Source organism: Mus musculus, chromosome 2 (assembly GCF_000001635.26).
Source record: "Mus musculus strain C57BL/6J chromosome 2, GRCm38.p6 C57BL/6J".
Classification (NCBI taxonomy): Eukaryota; Metazoa; Chordata; class Mammalia; order Rodentia; family Muridae; genus Mus; species Mus musculus.
The window spans coordinates 142,816,497-142,834,516 of NC_000068.7; the positions used below are offsets into that span (position 1 = coordinate 142,816,497).

Consider the following 18,020-nt stretch of genomic DNA (forward strand, 5'->3'; position numbering starts at 1 on the left):
GAGGAGGGAAAGGGAAGGTGATTTAGTTCTATTTCAATCAACACATTTTAAGAAGACTTAAGTAATTATACAGGAATCAAGATTATCTCCAAACTTTTTTATACTACCCTTTGGAATATAAAAGGCACTCCAGACAGGGCAAGTTCTGTTCATTTCCTTCAAAGGAGATCAGCAGCAAAAAGACATATTTCTCACCACACTGGCACAGCAGGGAACAAGAATCCGAGAAGGTAGGGAGGCAAAAGCAATCATCTCAGGACATTCTGGCTCCCTGTACACACTGAGGATGAAACAGAGCACAGCTATCACTGTCCCTATAGTTTCAATTCTCCACAGTGCTCAGTGTGACACTGCACATCTGGACCATTTGTCCTTGTGGAGAAATCACATGCAAGGTCTCTTTTATAAGCAACCACTTCTGCAATAAAGGGCAACAGAATAATCACAAAAAAACAAGTATACAAAGTAAAAGAACAATTACCCATAAAGGTGAGCAAGAGCACAGCTGGGTGGGTGATTTCAAGGGGAAAAAATCTGAAAGATGCCAAGAGACATCATTAGTGCCAGAACAAATGCTAATGGAAGGAGGCCCAAGCAGACAAGCGTGACTCTGCTGAAGAGGCAGATGGCACACACCTTTAACCCCAGCACTCAGGAGGCAGAGGCAGGTGGATTTCTGAGTTCGAGGCCAGCCTGGTCTACAGAGTGAATTCCAGGACAGCCAGGGCTACACAGAGAAACCCTGTCTCAGGAAAAAGACAGAGAGAGAGAAAGAGAGAGACAGAGAGAGACAGAGAGAGAGAGACAGAGAGAGAGAGGGGAAGGAAGGAAGGAGCGAGCCAAGGGGAAGAAAGAACCAAGCCTAGCCTTGGAGCAAAGCAAGAATCAGAGTTACAGTTAAGGAAAGAACATCTCAGAACACAGACGGAAACCAGAGCCAGGGTTCTGCAGAGCGCAAATCTTGTCCTGACATTTGTAGAGATAACTGAGCAGATGGGGCTTATGCACCGGCCATCATCCATTTTGGTTTTTGAAATACTGACAGCCAAACTCACTACAAATAAAGGATCACTTCCTAATACCACTTTTCTCCATCAATCTTTACAAAATGAAAAGGTAAAGGGAACCACACAGAAATCGATGCATTTGAACATGAAGAAAGGTAAAAGTCAGACCCACCCCAGAATTAAGGAAAGGTCAGTTTCAGACAGAAGGAGCCAGGCAGCACCACACCCTCCCAGGAGGCCCCTGGCTGCCCCCTCCACAGCTGTTGCCCTCTGTCCCTTGGTGTTCTTCCATGTAAAATGAGGAAATCTAGCATACCACCCTGATGGTACTGATGAATAGGCAAACAATGGAACAATTAAAACTGCCTCGCAAATGTGACTACTGAGCCGTCAATACAGGATGGAAATAAATTTGGACTTCACTAGTTTAAACTTGCAAATTAAAATGTAAGTTACTGGAAAATTTTAAATACATTTACAGAAAACTCAGTATGGCCACTGCTTTTTATGCATAAGTTTTTATAAAATCAAAATGCACATACAGTAAATCTAATGCCAATTTGACATCTGAATTGAGAACCACTATAAATGTAAAACCAGGTGAATTAACAAATACTTTTTGGGGAAAAAACTTATATAAAGTTATACACTATACTCTATTACATAATTATGTATTACATATAATAGAATATGGAGTAGAATTTACTATATACTGTGTATTAATATATATATGGTAATAAATGTACATCTAAATTGTGAGAAATCATATAAGATAAAATACACTATTAAAATCAGTCTGTGCTGATTCTAGTATGGCTAGAATTAGAGGCTGTGTACTCCACTCTAGAGTCAGTGCTGCCCTGAAACAACACCTATGACAGACACAGTGTATACACACCCTCTGCCAGTGTTCCTAGTATTACAACCACTGAATGCTAAGTGCAGGACAATGTAGATGCAAAACAAAGCATGCATCTACATTCTCAAACTGTCTATAAAGAAGGAACACTGGACATGAATCCTCAATTTTACTGGTCACAAGTTAAGTATCTGTTAAAAAGGAACTGATAAAAGGGGGAGAAATCCACACATAAAAAAGCATAGCACACTAGTTAATAATGTCAGAAATTGTCCTAAAAAATAAAACATTAGTCCCAGATGCCAGGGACCCAAGAGTTCCCAGGACCCAACAGGGAGGACATTAGCTGAAATACCCAACAAAGGGGAGAAAGAACCTGTAGAGACCATATCCAGTGTATAGGCACGGCCCCCAGTTGAAGGATGAGGCCACCCACCCACCTCAAAAATATTAATCCAGAATTCCTCCTGTCAAAAGGAAATGGAGGGACAAAGAGTGGAGCAGAAACTGAGGGAAAGGCCATCCAGAGACTGCCCCATCTGGGGATCCATCCCATCTGCTAACACTAAACCCAGACACTATTGCTGATGCCAAGAAGGGCTTACTGATAGGATCCATGTATATCTGTCCCCTAAGATGCTCTACCAGAGTTGGACCAAAACAGATGAGGATGTACACAGCTTACTGACAGGAGCCCGGTATAGCTGTCCCCTGAGAGGCTCTGTTAGAGCCTGACCAATACAGATGCGGACGTACATAGCCAAACATTGGACTGAGCACAGTGACCCCAAAGGGGAAGTTAGGGCAAGGGCTGTAGGAGAGGAAGGGGTTTGCAACCTCATAGGAAGAACAACAGTATCAACCAACCAGAACCAACGCTCCCAGGGACTAAACCACCAACCAGAGTATACAGGCTCCAGCTGAATATGTAGCAGAGGATGACCTTATCTGGCATCACTGGGAGGGGAGCCCCTTGGTCCTGTGTAGGCTTGATGACCCAGAATAGGGGCATGCTAGGGGCAGAGGCACAAGTGGTGGGCAGTTGGGGGAGCACCCTCATAGAGGCAGGGGGATGGGGGGAGGGGGAGGGGGAAGGGAGGGGGGGAGGGGGTTTATAGAGGGGAATAACATTTGAAATGTAAATTTAATTTTTTTTAATTAAAAAATAAAACACTAGTAGAAAATAAAATTTGTGACAACCACCTACTTAAACTACGGCTAAGGGGTGGGTATATTTACAGAACTATTGCATAGGGCTATCTTTCAATGCAAAGCTAGGCCAAAAATCATTCATTAACTGTTGACCTTCCTGCTTGAAAAGGAAAGGTAGGAGGATCATGGGAGCCTTACCAGGATATTCAGGTCCTCTTCTAACCAGTTGTGTGCCATTCTGCCTAACTGCACATGGCCTAAGGGCCTCTGGGGGAGGGCAGAATATAGGTGGGGAAGGACAGAGGAGGGGGATCTCATCTATGCAGCTATAGGAAGTTCATCATGCATGTTGGGTGCCAAGCACTAGTTACTCAGGATCCTGTGTATAACCTCTCTCATCTACCGCTCTTATTGGTTCCCCAGAGTGGACTTTCATGGAATCTCACCTTGGCTTGTTATTGGAACTGGGCAGGGCAGGGGGGTAGATGTCACTTACTTCTCCCCAAGGTGAGAAATTTTAGTAATAAGCAGAAATAGAGCCTTCAGGTAAACTCCTGATATCTTTGGATATGCAGGTTGCCTTTGCTGGACCCAGCTTGGATCCTCTGAGGTGAAGTATCTTGACTTGATCACATGGCCTAGCACATACTGACAGCCAACTAAGCGAAGCAGAGTGAGTACTGGGCTCAGACTATAAAGGCAGGATAGGCAAAGGCAGGAGGAATCCTCATAAAGGCAGGCCAGGAGGCCCTTTGATTGCAGACACCAGGAAAACCAGCTCAAAAATATTCAAAGAGGCACTGCTCACAACGATAAAATACTGGAGATTATATATAGCCAAGTGGACATTACTGTGAAGACAGTGGGGACTCAAGAGTATAGTATCAGCTCAGGCTGAAGGACAAACACAAGCCAGGAGTGACATCACACATCTGTAAATGCCAGCACTGAGAGAGAGAATCAGGCAGCCAATGTTGTTCTCAGCCACACAAAGAATTCAAGGATAGCCTGAGCTACATGAAACTGTATCCAAACAACACAACAAAATATACTACATGGCTCCATCCATGTGAATTTCAGCAACAAGCAACCTGGGCCAAGGAACAAATGCTGCCGTGGCCATTAACTCTAAAGGAAATAACGTACAAAGATGGAGGAGTCTATGAGAACCTGCTTGTGGGTCACAATGGAGGAAGTGGGAGTCAAAACCCCTATAGTGCTTATTTACACAATGTACTCAAATTTAAAAGTGAAGCTAATTTTGCAAGAAGATTCTACAAACAGACTATTGTATTTAACAATAATTTGAATCAATTCAGCTAAAATTTCATTTCAAATGGCATCATCCAATGTCACCTAGTGACAGCAAGAGTGCAGCAATGCAGGGGTGGGAACAAGAAAGAGGTGCTCTTAACAAGTGACCTCCACAAGCACTAGGGGAAATGAATGGAAATGTTTGCAAGGCTCAGGGCACTTGCTCAAAACAATGATTTCTGAAGGTATTACCCCTAAAACTTCCCATCCGTATGTGTGCAATGGGGCTAAGAAAACTGTCTTTTGAAAAGATCCTCATAAGCTCACCACACAGACAACCTAGCTCTCTTGAGCAGTTCTAGGCCAGTGAGAGACTGTCTCGGAAAAACAGACAAGAGTTCCTGAGGACTGGCACCAAGGTCAACCTTTAGCTTGCACACACACCACAAATGTGTGTGCCCACACTAACATGTCCCTTCACGCAAATATACACACTCACACAAATATACACACTCACACAAATATACACACTCACACAAACATCCAGAGGTTGAGGAGGATGTACCTAAGAGATTCTGTACGGAAACCACTTCTCTGTGGAAAATCAACTGCTCATGAGGTATAGAATAGCTTGTATGCATGTTAATTAGAATGATAAAATGGGCCTATCAACTTCAAGAAGTATTACAGCAAGTTCTGTAACATAACGTTAGTCAAATTCGTTAGTTATATCAGTAAGATATTATTTTACTTGAATATAAAAATACAAAAGGCCTAAAAATATGACAAAATAATATAAAGCTTGTTGGCTATCAAAGGTGACAATCTTCAGTGACATCTCAGTTGTTCACATTTGAGGAAGTCAGAGATATTTGGAACTCACTTGTCTTTGTGACAGACAACATTCTTGAGAAGCTGCTTTTCCCTGACAAAGCAGATGCCACAAAATATGAGCTAATATGACAGGGCTTTATAACCTCCGCCATTTTTATAAGCATCAGAACACCCTGGCAATCAAGATCTGCATGCACCATAGATCCACCTTTCCTTTTTCAGTAGAAATCCACTTGCTAATTATTTTTCTTACAGGCACATGCTGCTTAAAACCTTGGCTTTAGCAAAGAGACGTCAGAGCTTCTCTGTCTGAGAAAAGGAAAACTGCTGCCATCTTTACACAGTGCAGAAGCAAAACTAACCAGGGTGCTCAGAGAAAGCAACTGCTTAAAACCTGCTGCTGCTGCTGCCACACAAACACATAGTAACTGTTGCCAAATAGGTACAGATTAAAGACTAAAAAGCAAGTGAGGCAACTGTATATTCTGTTTGAATGTACATAGGAGGGCTGGGAATATAACTGAGAAGGTAAAATGCTTGCCTGGTAGGCGTGAGGCCCAGGGTTAGGCTAGCACCACATAAATTGCCACACGCCTGTAAACCTAGCACTCGTGAGGCAAACAGGGGATCAAAAGCTCTGGGTGACGTCAGCCTGTGATGAATCTCTGTCTCAAATAAGAGAAAGTAACAGCGAAACGGCATATAAAAAGGCAGGCAGGCAAACAGAAGCTTCCATCTAAGGTCCTGTCAATCTGCTAAGAGAAGCCATGTTTCTACACTAGGGATTCACCGTGTACCCTACCTCAGCCCTAACAAAGAACAGAGAGAGCTCTCCCATTAACTGTCCAGTGTTCGCACCATGGCACTGATGCTCAGGGAACCTTTGCTTGGAACTCCCTAGGGGAACATGAAATTCCAACTTCATAAAGGAAGTACTCACAAACGTTTTCTCTTAAGAATCAGAAGAATGTGCCAATGACCACACGCCTCCTGTTTGCCTTGGATGTACTTTTTCTACACTATAGTTGATAGCCAGGTACTGTGTCTATGGTAGAAAATGTGGACAGTGTCACTAAACTTCAACTGGTCTGGATATCCCAGTACATATTAGCTACAGTAAACAGCTTACCCTCACCTTCATACCTAGTTCCTAAGATGGGCCCAACTCACCAACAATTAGGTGACCCATTCCTTCTCGTGGTGATTTATGAGGATAATCAGAGCCTAGACCGGTGAGGTGTACTATCTCCCTGACCATAGAAGCTGGCTAAGAAACCCTGCAGTCGCTGAAAAGCTCAGGGCTTTGCAGGCATCAGAAGCTCAGACTTGAATTCAGATGATGGGTGAGGAGACAAAAAGTGGGGATGGCCAGCCTTCATTTCCCCTTCTCAGGAAACTGAGAAGTGACACTAGGCCTGAAGGTCAAGCAAAGCCCCTCAAACCGAGCATCTACAATAATAGTCTCAGACAGCCAGACCCTGAGCAAACCATCCCCACAGCCCTTCTTAGCACATTTTTTTTCTGTGAGCTTATTAACACTCCGTACTGTTTAAGGCTGATTAGAATTGCGTTTTCAGTTATTAAATGTAAATAAGCACACAAAAAGCTACCTAAAGTTAAATGTCTTGTAAGAGATTCCATGTTGCATCTGCATCAAGCTATAGTTTAGTAATTTTTTTATAATGCTTTTTATATGTGCCATTAGGAAGACAGATGATATTGGCAGCCTAGCTGTACATCAGGAGATGAATTCACTAGAGTGATCCCGTAACCTGAACGAGATCACCCCAATGCTGACTGTGTGAGGCCCCTTCTCCGCACTTTTTCCATTGCAAAATCAGCTCATGTGACAGGAACCCGCACTCCCTGCATCTCACCATGACCTTCTGGGAAACAGAAGAGTCAAGGTCAGCAAATGGTAAATGGCAGCTCCAGGGTAAAAGCCATCAGTCTAAGATGATAAAGGAGTTCTCGCTCCCAGGTCCAATCCGACCACACTGCCACCACCCTACTCCAAACACACGGTTCTCAGAAAGCAGCACGGCTCACTGGGATGGGGGAACAATAATCTTATCTTTATTGTGAACGGGCATTCCTTACCAATGAAACCATGGTCCCATAATGCAGCCCCTGGTGAGTACAGGTGCCCACAAAGCACACGTCCATGTGAGCTGGTCATCTTTTCCTCCCTGACTGTGGCAATAAACACTCAGAAAGAGCCCATAGGCAGACATGCCTCACTGTCAAAACTCAAAAGAAAAGGTCCCTATGTATTCAAAATAATTTATCACACAGTACCAACATTTAACAAGGTGCGTTTGATTTATCCTCGGCCTTCTGCCCCAGGTGTTATTCAAAAGCAAGAACCAGCAAACACCCAGAAAACCTGCATCTGTGAGCAGCTCCTGGAAGGTGAGATCCAGCAAGGAAACCATGGACAGCCTGCCATTCTTAACATCAGAGCTTGTCCCCAACTGAGCTAGGCGTTTCCTCGGACCCTGCCAATCGTGCAACACTGCCACCAACCACCTCCACTACTAATTATCAAGTCCCAGTTACAGAGGACAATGAACTTTGTTTAGTACTTTGTCCTTTATTTAAAAACAAACATGGGGCTGGTGAGATGGCTCAGTGGGTAAGAGCACCCGACTGCTCTTCTGAAGGTCCAGAGTTCAAATCCCAGCAACCACATGGTGGCTCACAACCATCCGTAACAAGATCTGACTCCCTCTTCTGGTGTGTCTGAAGACAGCTACAGTGTACTTACATATAATAATAAATTTTAAAAAAAATCTAAAAAAACAAACAAACAAACAAACAAACAGCTTTTAGAGCAGAAGATTAGAATGGGAGAACACAATCGGATGGAAATTAACAGCCGGACTGGAAGCTTAATGAGAGGTTAAAAAGTTAACAAGTGCACACTGCAGAAGGGCAGAAGCATCCTTCTCTCACTTGCTTTAAGATCAAGAAAGAGCCAACAGGACAAAATGTGTGAACACACTTTAAAAAGATGAAGTGATTTGCTCATGGGAGTACTGACACAGACTTCTGTTCAGAGAGGCACAAGGTCATGTATACTGGTGTGTGGAATAAACAGACAGATTGTTTGTAATAATCCTCTTAAGTCATCTTTATTACATGCCTCCCACACCCTATTCCCCGAATCCTCTCTTTTAGTTCTCCCTACTATGAACACCAGGGGTATACACACAGTTTCAGACCTGTGGGGCTACCTGGGAAGGCAAGGAGACAAGGAAAACAGACTGGAAAAATGTTGAAAAGAGATTTGTTGGCCAAGGAGTGGCAAGAAATACTGCCTGACCTGTGTCTGTAGATTTGGGTCAGATGTTCAAAGGTAACTCTGGTTTCAGCCACATATAATCTTTAAACACTGAGACACTAGCAAATGAAATGCTTGAACATTCTTGTTACTATAACAATAAAGACCCTGAGATCACCAAATAAATTGCTAATGTACTGATAGGCAAACATAAAGCCAAATCAGCCCTAGCTGGCATGGAGTCAACCAGTGACCATGAGGATGGAACATATCCAACCTGCCATGCCTGCTCTCTTTTAGGGCAAGAGAGAGAACCCTAAAAGCCCATGGTGCAAGCCTGGGCCATGGAATCCTGGGAAATAACAACTATCTACTTAAGCCAGGAAGATGTAGTGGAAATCCTCAAGTTTAGTACCCAAGGAGCTAGAGGGGTCTGCAACCCTATAGGTGGAACAACAATATGAACTAACCAGTACCCCCGAGCTCGTGTCTCTAGCTGCATATGTAGCAGAAGATGGCCTAGTCGGTCATCAGTGGAAAGAGAGGCCCATTGGTTGTGCAAACTTTATATGCCTCAGTACAGGGGAACGCCAGGGCCAAGAAGTGGGAGAGGGGGAGGGGGCCTGGGGGAACTTATGGGGTAGGTAGCATTGGAAATGTAAATGAAGAAATTACCTAATTAATAAAACAAAAAAAAAAGAAAGAAGAGAACACAAGCATGCCTACCAATGGCTCACCGCATCTTTCTTTCCTACAAGAGAAGAGTGCCAGGACACTAGGATTTATGGGAGAAACATAACAAGTAGCAGTTCCAGACCTCAGAGAGTTTATAATCTGACAGAGAGTGAAACCATGCAGATAGCAACCATGCACCAGGATCAACTAGACATCATCCCCTTGCATCTCCATAAATGCCTATCATTCACACCACATTTGTGAGCCCATTCTTCCAAACAGCTTTTGCAGTAATGTATTGCCGTATAGCCATGCAGACCTTAGAGGCAGTTAGCCATTTGCAGTCCAGAACTGAGTAGTCCAAACAGAAACTGTATGCATGAAGTTTATAGGGTAGTGCATACATAGTCATAAAATATTTTCTATGTGTCAAGGGCTCCCCCAAGAGGGGAGGGGAGAAGAGGCAAAGTGAACAGATATGCACAAGCCTGTATAAATTAATTTAACATAAACTATACTTAAAAAATATATCAGAACCAAAAGGTAAACCTTGTCACTCTTACAGTCTGAGGTACCAACTAGCTAGAGTTTGGGAATAGGATCATGGTGTTAAATCAACAAATGTACTTACGGCTGGATCCACCAGAAATCACAGGATGAGACAAGACAATCTAGGATAAAGGGAACTGTACAAAGGAATACACAAAAGTGGGGAGGAAAATGTTCATCTCTAGATGTAATCCGTATGCAGGCAGGGGCTTGCCCCTTAACTCTGAGCATGTGCCGGCTGCCCGGAACCATGTCTAGGAGGCAGGATTTCCTCAACAAATGGGTGCTCAATGAATAAATGAAGGAAGACATGAACTGATGAATGGATGGAAAAGATAAGGTGAGGAAGGCTGAGGATCCATTATGAGGATTTTTTTAAAAGGAAGTTATTTAGCAGCATAGGCAGTAGTCCACGTTTATTATAACATCAGCACACTGGGAGGAAAATCACTCATTATCCCTATCTACCTATCCCTAATACAAACTTTAATAAAAATTTTTCAAAACTTTTTTTTTTTTTGCATTACAAAAATTCAACTCATAAGAAATAAATCAAGACTCTAAAGGAGCGACCTGCACATGACCTGCACAGGGCCTGCACCAATAAGCAGGTATTGAATTGGGCTGACTATGTTTTCCCAATGAAAAGTCAAAGGAGAAAGGACCATAACTGCCGCAATGCCCACTGTGGCCAATCCTGAATAAATGTGAAAGATCACAATACTGTCTCCACGTAGTCAAATGATCTGACCAATATGGTCATGTCCTGTACAGCAGTGCTTCAACCAATGGTCACAGTGGTCCCATTAGACTACCGAGTGATGCTGCAGATATCCTACTTTGTGCTACAGTGCTGGCATTAGGACGGAACTGCCTGGTAAGGGACCTCTCTGAATGTGCTTCCTCCAGTATAAATGCAAGATTGATTTGCATACCTTTCAACTTGCAGGAATAAATGATACTTGATATGAGCCTGGTCATCAAGATCTTTTAAACATAGTTCCTTGTTTCTCCTTTTATATAATGACAACACTGTGCCCATCGATCGAATGGTGTTTTGAGCCATACATATAAGTTACTCAAAACCCCTAGGTGCGCTTTCTGATCTGGCACATTACAAATCCTAGATGTTTCAATGTCTCTGGCTAGAGTTTTGAATCATGGAATGGCTTAAAACAACTCTTCATGGAATGGCTTAAAACAACTTTTGATAAGGAAGCCTATATTCCATGGCTACAAGTAATGTCTCAAAGACCATAAATAATATCATATCCCATACATTAGTTCTTATGCCAAGAACAGGGAAGATACCACCAAAGGTGGAGGAGGAGGAGGAAGTGGTGGTGGTGGGGGTAGTAGCAGTAGTGGTTGTGGTGGTTGGGGTTGTGGTTGTGGTTGTGGTTATAGTCATAGTCATGTAATCATAGGAAAAGTAGAAGCAACTTCCCAGGTTTTGGAGTAGGCTTTCCAAAAAGCAGAGGACCCAGTGCCCTGGCCAAGAAGACCCAGAGAACCACAGGAAACTCATTTTGCAAACCTACCATATTGCAAGCCTGCCAAGCAATAGCCCAGTTATTGGCCTACTCCAAATTCACCCTCTCTGCAGTTCATGCAAGGAATTGCAGAGAAGCAGGGAAAACTCTTTTATAGACCGCTATAATCTTGCAGAGACAAGCAGCTCAGCTGATTCACTCTGGCATAAAACATAAGTAGCATGCTTCTCCACGGAATTTAAACTCAGAAAACCTTAAGCCGGGAAAAGATCCTGTTTGCATTTTATTATATTCTCGGTTACTTAAGAAGCTTGGGAGGAGTAAAGGCCCCACCATTAATATGTTCCCCATCCCAGCCATGAATGCCAGTGAGCCACCAGTACAATTCAAAATTAAACTGTTTGCATTCTGATCCCATATTCATGTGGGTTCACATATGGCCCAGCTACTACATTCAGCAGAGCAAACACCAACTGGGCATAAGATACACAATAATTCCCCTTAATAAAAACAAAAAACAAAAAAACAAAAACTTCAAGGTACTGTTATGCAATTAGTACACGTTTCAAGGAAACTACCAGTGTGGGAGTCTGTGTAAAAGCAACCTGCTTATTCCCTGACACAGCTAGAAGCTCTACGTGAGGCAGAGAAAATACAAAATCCAGAAAGACACTGGAGTGATCAAAGACTATGTCTACAACAAGAAAAGCATGTAGTCTGTAGAAAAGCAAGAAGAATAACCAAAGCTGTAGGGAGTCAACCAGGAGCACTGCCTGGCTGTAAGTCCCTGGCTGTAGCGTGGCTCCAGACACACATGTTCTCTCCTACCACACCGTCTGCCACACAGCGACTAGCTATGTGCTGCAGCCCTAACTGTCTGGGGCTCATTTTGAAGCACAGAGCTCAAGGAGCTCTTTGAAAGTTGGATAACATAGCTTGGGCATTTTTCTTTAACTCTGGGACAGAGAAACAAATGTATACAAAGCTGATAAACCAAAAAGTAAGAAGGAGGCATGGGGTATTGGGATGAAAAAGGAATTCTCTTAATTTCATTTTTAAAGAGGAAAGCGCCAAAAAATACATCAGCACTATAACATATGGAATTTGTAATGTGCCAGACCAAAAGACATACTGAGGGGTTCTGTGCAGCTGTTTCATGTATAGCTCTAAGCACAATTCCAATGGGCATGGTATTGTAGGTATGCAAAAGGAGAACCAATACAAGCATACTCTAAAGCTCTTGATAGCCAGGCTTGAAGAAGCTGGATTCATACTAAGAGGCAGTCGGTTGTAGTTAAATTCAGCCAACATGCAAATCACGTCGAGATGGGCTTCCTAAAAGGGATGAGAAAGATAGACTTAAAAGGAAAAGGAGGGGCATACTGCCCTGAGAAGCTGGTAGTGCACCCTGCAGCCAGGTACAAACACACCTGGGCATCAGTCACAGCTAATCACAGAATAGAAGCTACTTCAGTGTTTAAAACCCAAGGGACTTCAATATAGGCAATGGTCACTCAGTTGTGGTTACTGTTAGCTGTAAGAGTTGCTGGAAAACCAGCATGGATGGTGGAGTCACCACAGGCAACAGAAAGCTAATACAACCACAAGACGAGGGGCAAAGAGAATGGCATGTTTCTGAGGCGGTGTTACCAGGCATAACCATAGCCATCAAGGGCTAGTCCTTACTGGCAGGATCTGGGGCCATGGCGAAGAGGCATCTGCCACTAGAGATGCTTTTAATCTCCCACTGGCTCAATGGAGCCTAGAAAGGGGCATTCTGTGGAGGGCGGCCCCCATAGTACAGGATGGGCACCAAAGGAAAGGTCCTCCAAGGACACGGCAGAGGTGGTGTCCCTATGCTAAGGAAAAAAAGCCAACACTGACAGATCACCACCCAGGAGTTCCAGATACCAGGGCTGTACGAGAAAGAAAAATCTGATATTTAAAACATCCAGTTGGTGGGGTGTACTTATGGCACTCATGGCAGATGGATACAATGGGCTACACTATATTTCTTTTTTTCTTTTTTTAAATTTTTTTCATTAGGTATTTTCTTCATTTGCATTTCAAATACTATCCCAAAAGTTCCCTATACCCTCCCCCCACCCTGCTCCCCTACCCACTCACTCCTACTTCTTGGCCCTGGCGTTCCCCTATACTGGGCATATAAAGTTTGTTAGACCAAGGGGCCTCTCTTCCCAATGATGGCGGACTAGGTCATCTTCTGCTACATATGCAGCTAGAGACACGAGTTCCAGGGGGTACTGGTTAGTTCATATTGTTGTTCCACCTACAGGGTTGCAGACCCTTTTAGCTCCTTGGGTGCTTTCTCTAGCTCCTCCATTGGGGGCCCTGTGTTCCATCCTATAGATGACTGTGAGCATCCACTTCTGTATTTGCCAGGCACTGGCAAAGCCACACAGGAGACAGCTATATCAGGGTCCTTTCAGCAAAATCTTGCTGGTGTATGCAATAGTGTCTGCGTTTGGTGGCTGAAGGAAGACCAACGCATGGATACTTCATTCCTCCCTAGAATAGGGAATAAAATATCCATGGAAGAAGTTGCAGAGACAAAGTTTGGAGCTAAGACGAAAGGATGGACTGTCCAGAGACTGCTTCGCCCGGGGGTCCATCCCATAATCAGCCACCAAACGCAAACACTATTGCACACTGTATTTCTTAATACTAACGTAATCCCATAAGTTCCCATGCATGCTGCTCTGTGAGAAGAAGAGCCGCAGTTAACTGGCTTACAGGATGACGACCACCTGCAGAATGATGACCACATGCAGTGCTCCAGCAGCCCAGCTCTCAGCTGCCCATGTAAAGTCAGCACAGAGACAGCCTAACTCAGAGAGCCATGACTAGTGTACCAAATATAAAGCCAAACGCTGCAAAGCACAGAGGAAAATGAAACCCATCCTAACTAAAAAGGTAGGGGTGGCACTGAGGATCTCAGATGGACTCTGACATGGGAACCAAGAAAGGCAATTATCCTGATGATGGAGCAACCCCAGCCAAGGCTAGGAGTCACCATGAAACCAGATTCCTTGTCACTTGGGACTAGCATGACATCCAGCAGGGGAGGTAGATATGCCAGAGGTAGTGGGACAGACTCACTATAGGACAGGTGATATTGAACAGAAGTCCCAGGCCTTTGGGGAAAAAACACATTAGAAAATGAAGAATAATGAAGATGAGAAGGTAGATTAGGGAGCAAGAAAGGGGACACTGAGTACAGTCATAGGACTGCCACATACCATCTGCCTATGATGTACCTAAAGTAGGTTTTTAACCTGTGTATTGCAACTCCTATAGGAGTCACATATCAGATATCTTGTATATTATATACTTAGAATTCAAAACAGTAGCAAAATTATGAAGTAACAATGAATTAATTTTATGGTTGCAGGCCCCAAAACATGAGGAACTACATTAAAGGGTCACAGAGTTAGAAAGGTTGAGAACCACTGTTCTAAAAAGACAAAAACAAAGTTTCTAATGAATTACTTTCAAAGTGAAGTTGACATGTCATCACCTCTTATCCTGCTCCCTGAACCCAGGGAACCAGCTGGCATCAAACACAATTTCAAACCTGGCAACTAGAACATATGGAAATAAGTGTCACAAACCAGTAAGGAAAGGGGAACCGAAGCCTGAGATACAAGTCCTGAGTTACACAGAGCAAAGCTGGGGCTCCAGCCATGGTGGCCATGCTGCCAGCAGGGCTGCTAAAACCAAGTCAGCACCTTTGACCAGAGCATTCGTGTACCCAGGATCTGCCATTGTCCAGATGCCAGGCACCCAGACCTCGAATTTCACTATTCCTAAGCAAGAGAAGTCATAATCTGGATGTAGAAAGAAGGGAACCAATTTGTTCTTTGCTTCTGAGCACTCAAGAGCTCAGAATGTGGTGAGATGCAGAGAAGCTCAATATTCAAGGGGCCTTCACCTGGCACTGACATTAAATGCTAATGTCTACACTCGAGGACTCTTACTTAAACCATGGTGTCTATTGATAAATTAACCTGGAGTCTCACATCTGGACAGGAAGGGAAGCATGAAACACTGTACGCAAGACTGGCTTCATACACAGATGAACAACTTAATGGAACACACTACAATTTGAGGCCCCCAGCACATATGTAGCAGAGGACTGCTTTGTCTGGCCTCAGTGGGAGAAGATGTGCCTAATCCTGTAGAGACTTGAGGCCCTAGTGAAGGGGGAATGCCTGGGGAGGGAGAAGCACCCTCTCAGAGGCAAAGGGGAGGAGGAATGGGATAAGGAACTGTGGAAGGGGAGACTAGGAGCAGGGCAACATCTACAATGTAAATAAATAATTAAAAAAGAAAGAAATGCAAGAGAGGGTTGTAGAACGAACACAGATAGATATAGATATGGATATGAGGAACAGGAACAATTGCCATGGAGGATTTTCAAAATAAGCATTTGAATTGCTAGCACTCTCTGTCCCAGCCATAGGCAGTGTATTTCAAAAGGGCATGGAGAAAACCTTATAGCACCCAGTGAGACCAGAAGATGAGTACAGATCTAGCGTCCATACAAGAAGAGGAGGACAAAAAACTGCCCCTGCTAATCTCGTAACCTTTACTAGCACACATTCTCCTTTTTGTCTGAAAAAGTCTTGAAAAATAAAGGTAATGAGTAAAGATAACCTGGCGTGTAAATCAGAGAAGGACTTAGCTTCAAAGCCCAGACTCACCTTAAGAGGAAACTATATGGAAAATTCCAGAGGTTTCACTGTTGTGATTTTGTAGAAAGGTCAAAAAACCCAGCATAAAACTAGTTACAGTGTAGGGGCATCACTCCAAGGCAACTTGACACAGAAAGTACAGGGGAAGGATGCAGCAGCAGCAACAGCAGCAGGAAATGGAGTTTAAGGCTTACAATCTATTGCTGCTGTGCCTCTGATCCTACAAAGTATGACTTGAGCTAATAATTTTCAAAAGAGTTTATTAGCCATGATGTCTCTTGTTCTTTAAACAGGGCACACTTTAATTCTGCATCTTTGCAAATCTCCTAAAGGAGGTTACACCTTGTCAATGAAAGGTCAAAAGACCTGAACCTTAGAGGCTGCTACTGTACCACTAAGCCATTTCAACTTCAGGAACAAATACTTAAACCGCCCCGACAGTGCTTATTCTAACAACACTATCCTGAGATGTGAATGAAGTCCTGTTCAGCTTCATGCACCATTGTCTCTCAACAAAGGCAGGCTGTGGGGTAGCTCAGTGGAAGAGCACTTGCTTAGCATGTCAAAAACTCTGGGTTTAAACCAGAGCACTATTGAAATAATAAGCGAATAAATAAATTCTGAACAAGGAAAACAGTGCTGAATCATGGGACCTCAAAACAGCATGCCTTTCTTGAGACCTGAATACAAAGGTCCTCACTCAACATTGTCATTTGTGCAAACAAGTCCCCAGGAGTATCAACCCACTTCCACTGAATAGAAGCTGAGCACCATCTCCACCTCCATGGCTCTTTATAAGCCTGGAGTGACACAGGACACCTCGCCCACACACACAGAAGTAGACACAGGACACCGCTGATCCTGGCTCTGAGTCTGTTGTCGGATGAGGCTCAGTGGCTAATCCAGGCCTTCTAGTCTGCCCCTATAAACCAGTCAGCAGGCATGCACTTCACAGAGACAACATCCAGCTTCATGCACTGTGGCCACACAGCTGAGCCCTGCGGAGCTCGGCCAGCCACCATTTCATGGAGCTTTGTTTTTATCCTTAGGGCACTAGACCTCAAAGCAAACCTCAGCATCCGCAGTCCCTGAGCGGTCTTCTTATAAACAAGCAACCACATGCATCAAAGTACAAAGTTCAAACTCAACCCCAAACCCTGGTCTTTTTACCATTTAAGTGAGCCAAAATATAAACAGAGAAATTCCCACTTTGTAGCACAGAGCATGAAAATGGAGACCAAAATTCCAGATGTCCTTTCACAGTGAGTGTTGGCAGAAATGCATACAACCATCATCTAGCTACTGAGACATGGAGAAATTGGACGGGAGAGCAGTAGTCTAGAAATTCCTGCAATCTAATCATGCTATGCAATTGTATTTATAACAATGTCATAAATCCATTTTGTTCTTAATATATTGCTTTTATGTTGACTTTAACGAAATTAGAAACAAACTGTATTTTCCTTGAATAATAGGATTTTAAATGTACTGAGCCAAAAATGGAGAAACTCCAACAAGTAAAAGGGTATGCCTGGGAAATTGCGGTAACCTATGCATGTCACAGCTCCCAGTGGTGCTGTGTAATCACCATCACCCACAACCTCAGACCTCACCACAAGGCCACCTGCCACGGGCCCCAATCAGCTTCATCGATCTTATTTTAAGCAAAGGTTTAACAACCATATTTCAGATGAGAGAAGTGCCTACTTAAGCTGGCACAGTGGCACAGTAAAAATAAGACACTTTTCACAGTCCTTACTTTCAAAATATTCTGGGTTTCATTCCACTTGTTTGTCCATTCCTTGGTCAATTCTTGGACCTAGAAACAAAAACAAAAACATATGATTCTATTAAAAATTAAGATGTTTATCTTGAAAGCTTCTAAATGTATATATGCTATGCAAAGATGAACTAAGTGTGTGTGTCCGTGTGTGTACCTGTGTGTGTGTACCTGTGAGCATGCATATATATATATATGTTATATGTATATATGCACACACACACACACTCACATACACGTGCACACATTACATACATACATACATACATACATACACACGCACTGGTGGACTTAGAGAAGTGACTTCTTTGGATTATTAATCACTAACAAGTCCAGGATGACAGTAGCACACTCAGAGTGTTTCTTTTCCCTGGCCATACTTTAAGAAATAACCATGTACCTTCCTTTCTAATTGGATG

General features: G+C 43.4%; 1 protein-coding gene across 8 annotated transcripts in view; it reads right to left on the reverse strand.

The window, feature by feature from the left end:
* The window catches only part of Kif16b (kinesin family member 16B), a 283,270-nt gene that overhangs the window by 198,157 nt on the left and 67,093 nt on the right, over window positions 1-18,020 (reverse strand). For all 8 annotated transcript variants that reach the window (XM_006498819.4, XM_006498818.4, NM_001081133.2 and 5 more), the window contains exon 12: window positions 17,581-17,640. In XM_006498819.4, coding sequence (XP_006498882.1) covers window positions 17,581-17,640 — 60 coding nt within the window. The remainder of the gene's footprint in view (window positions 1-17,580; window positions 17,641-18,020) is intronic.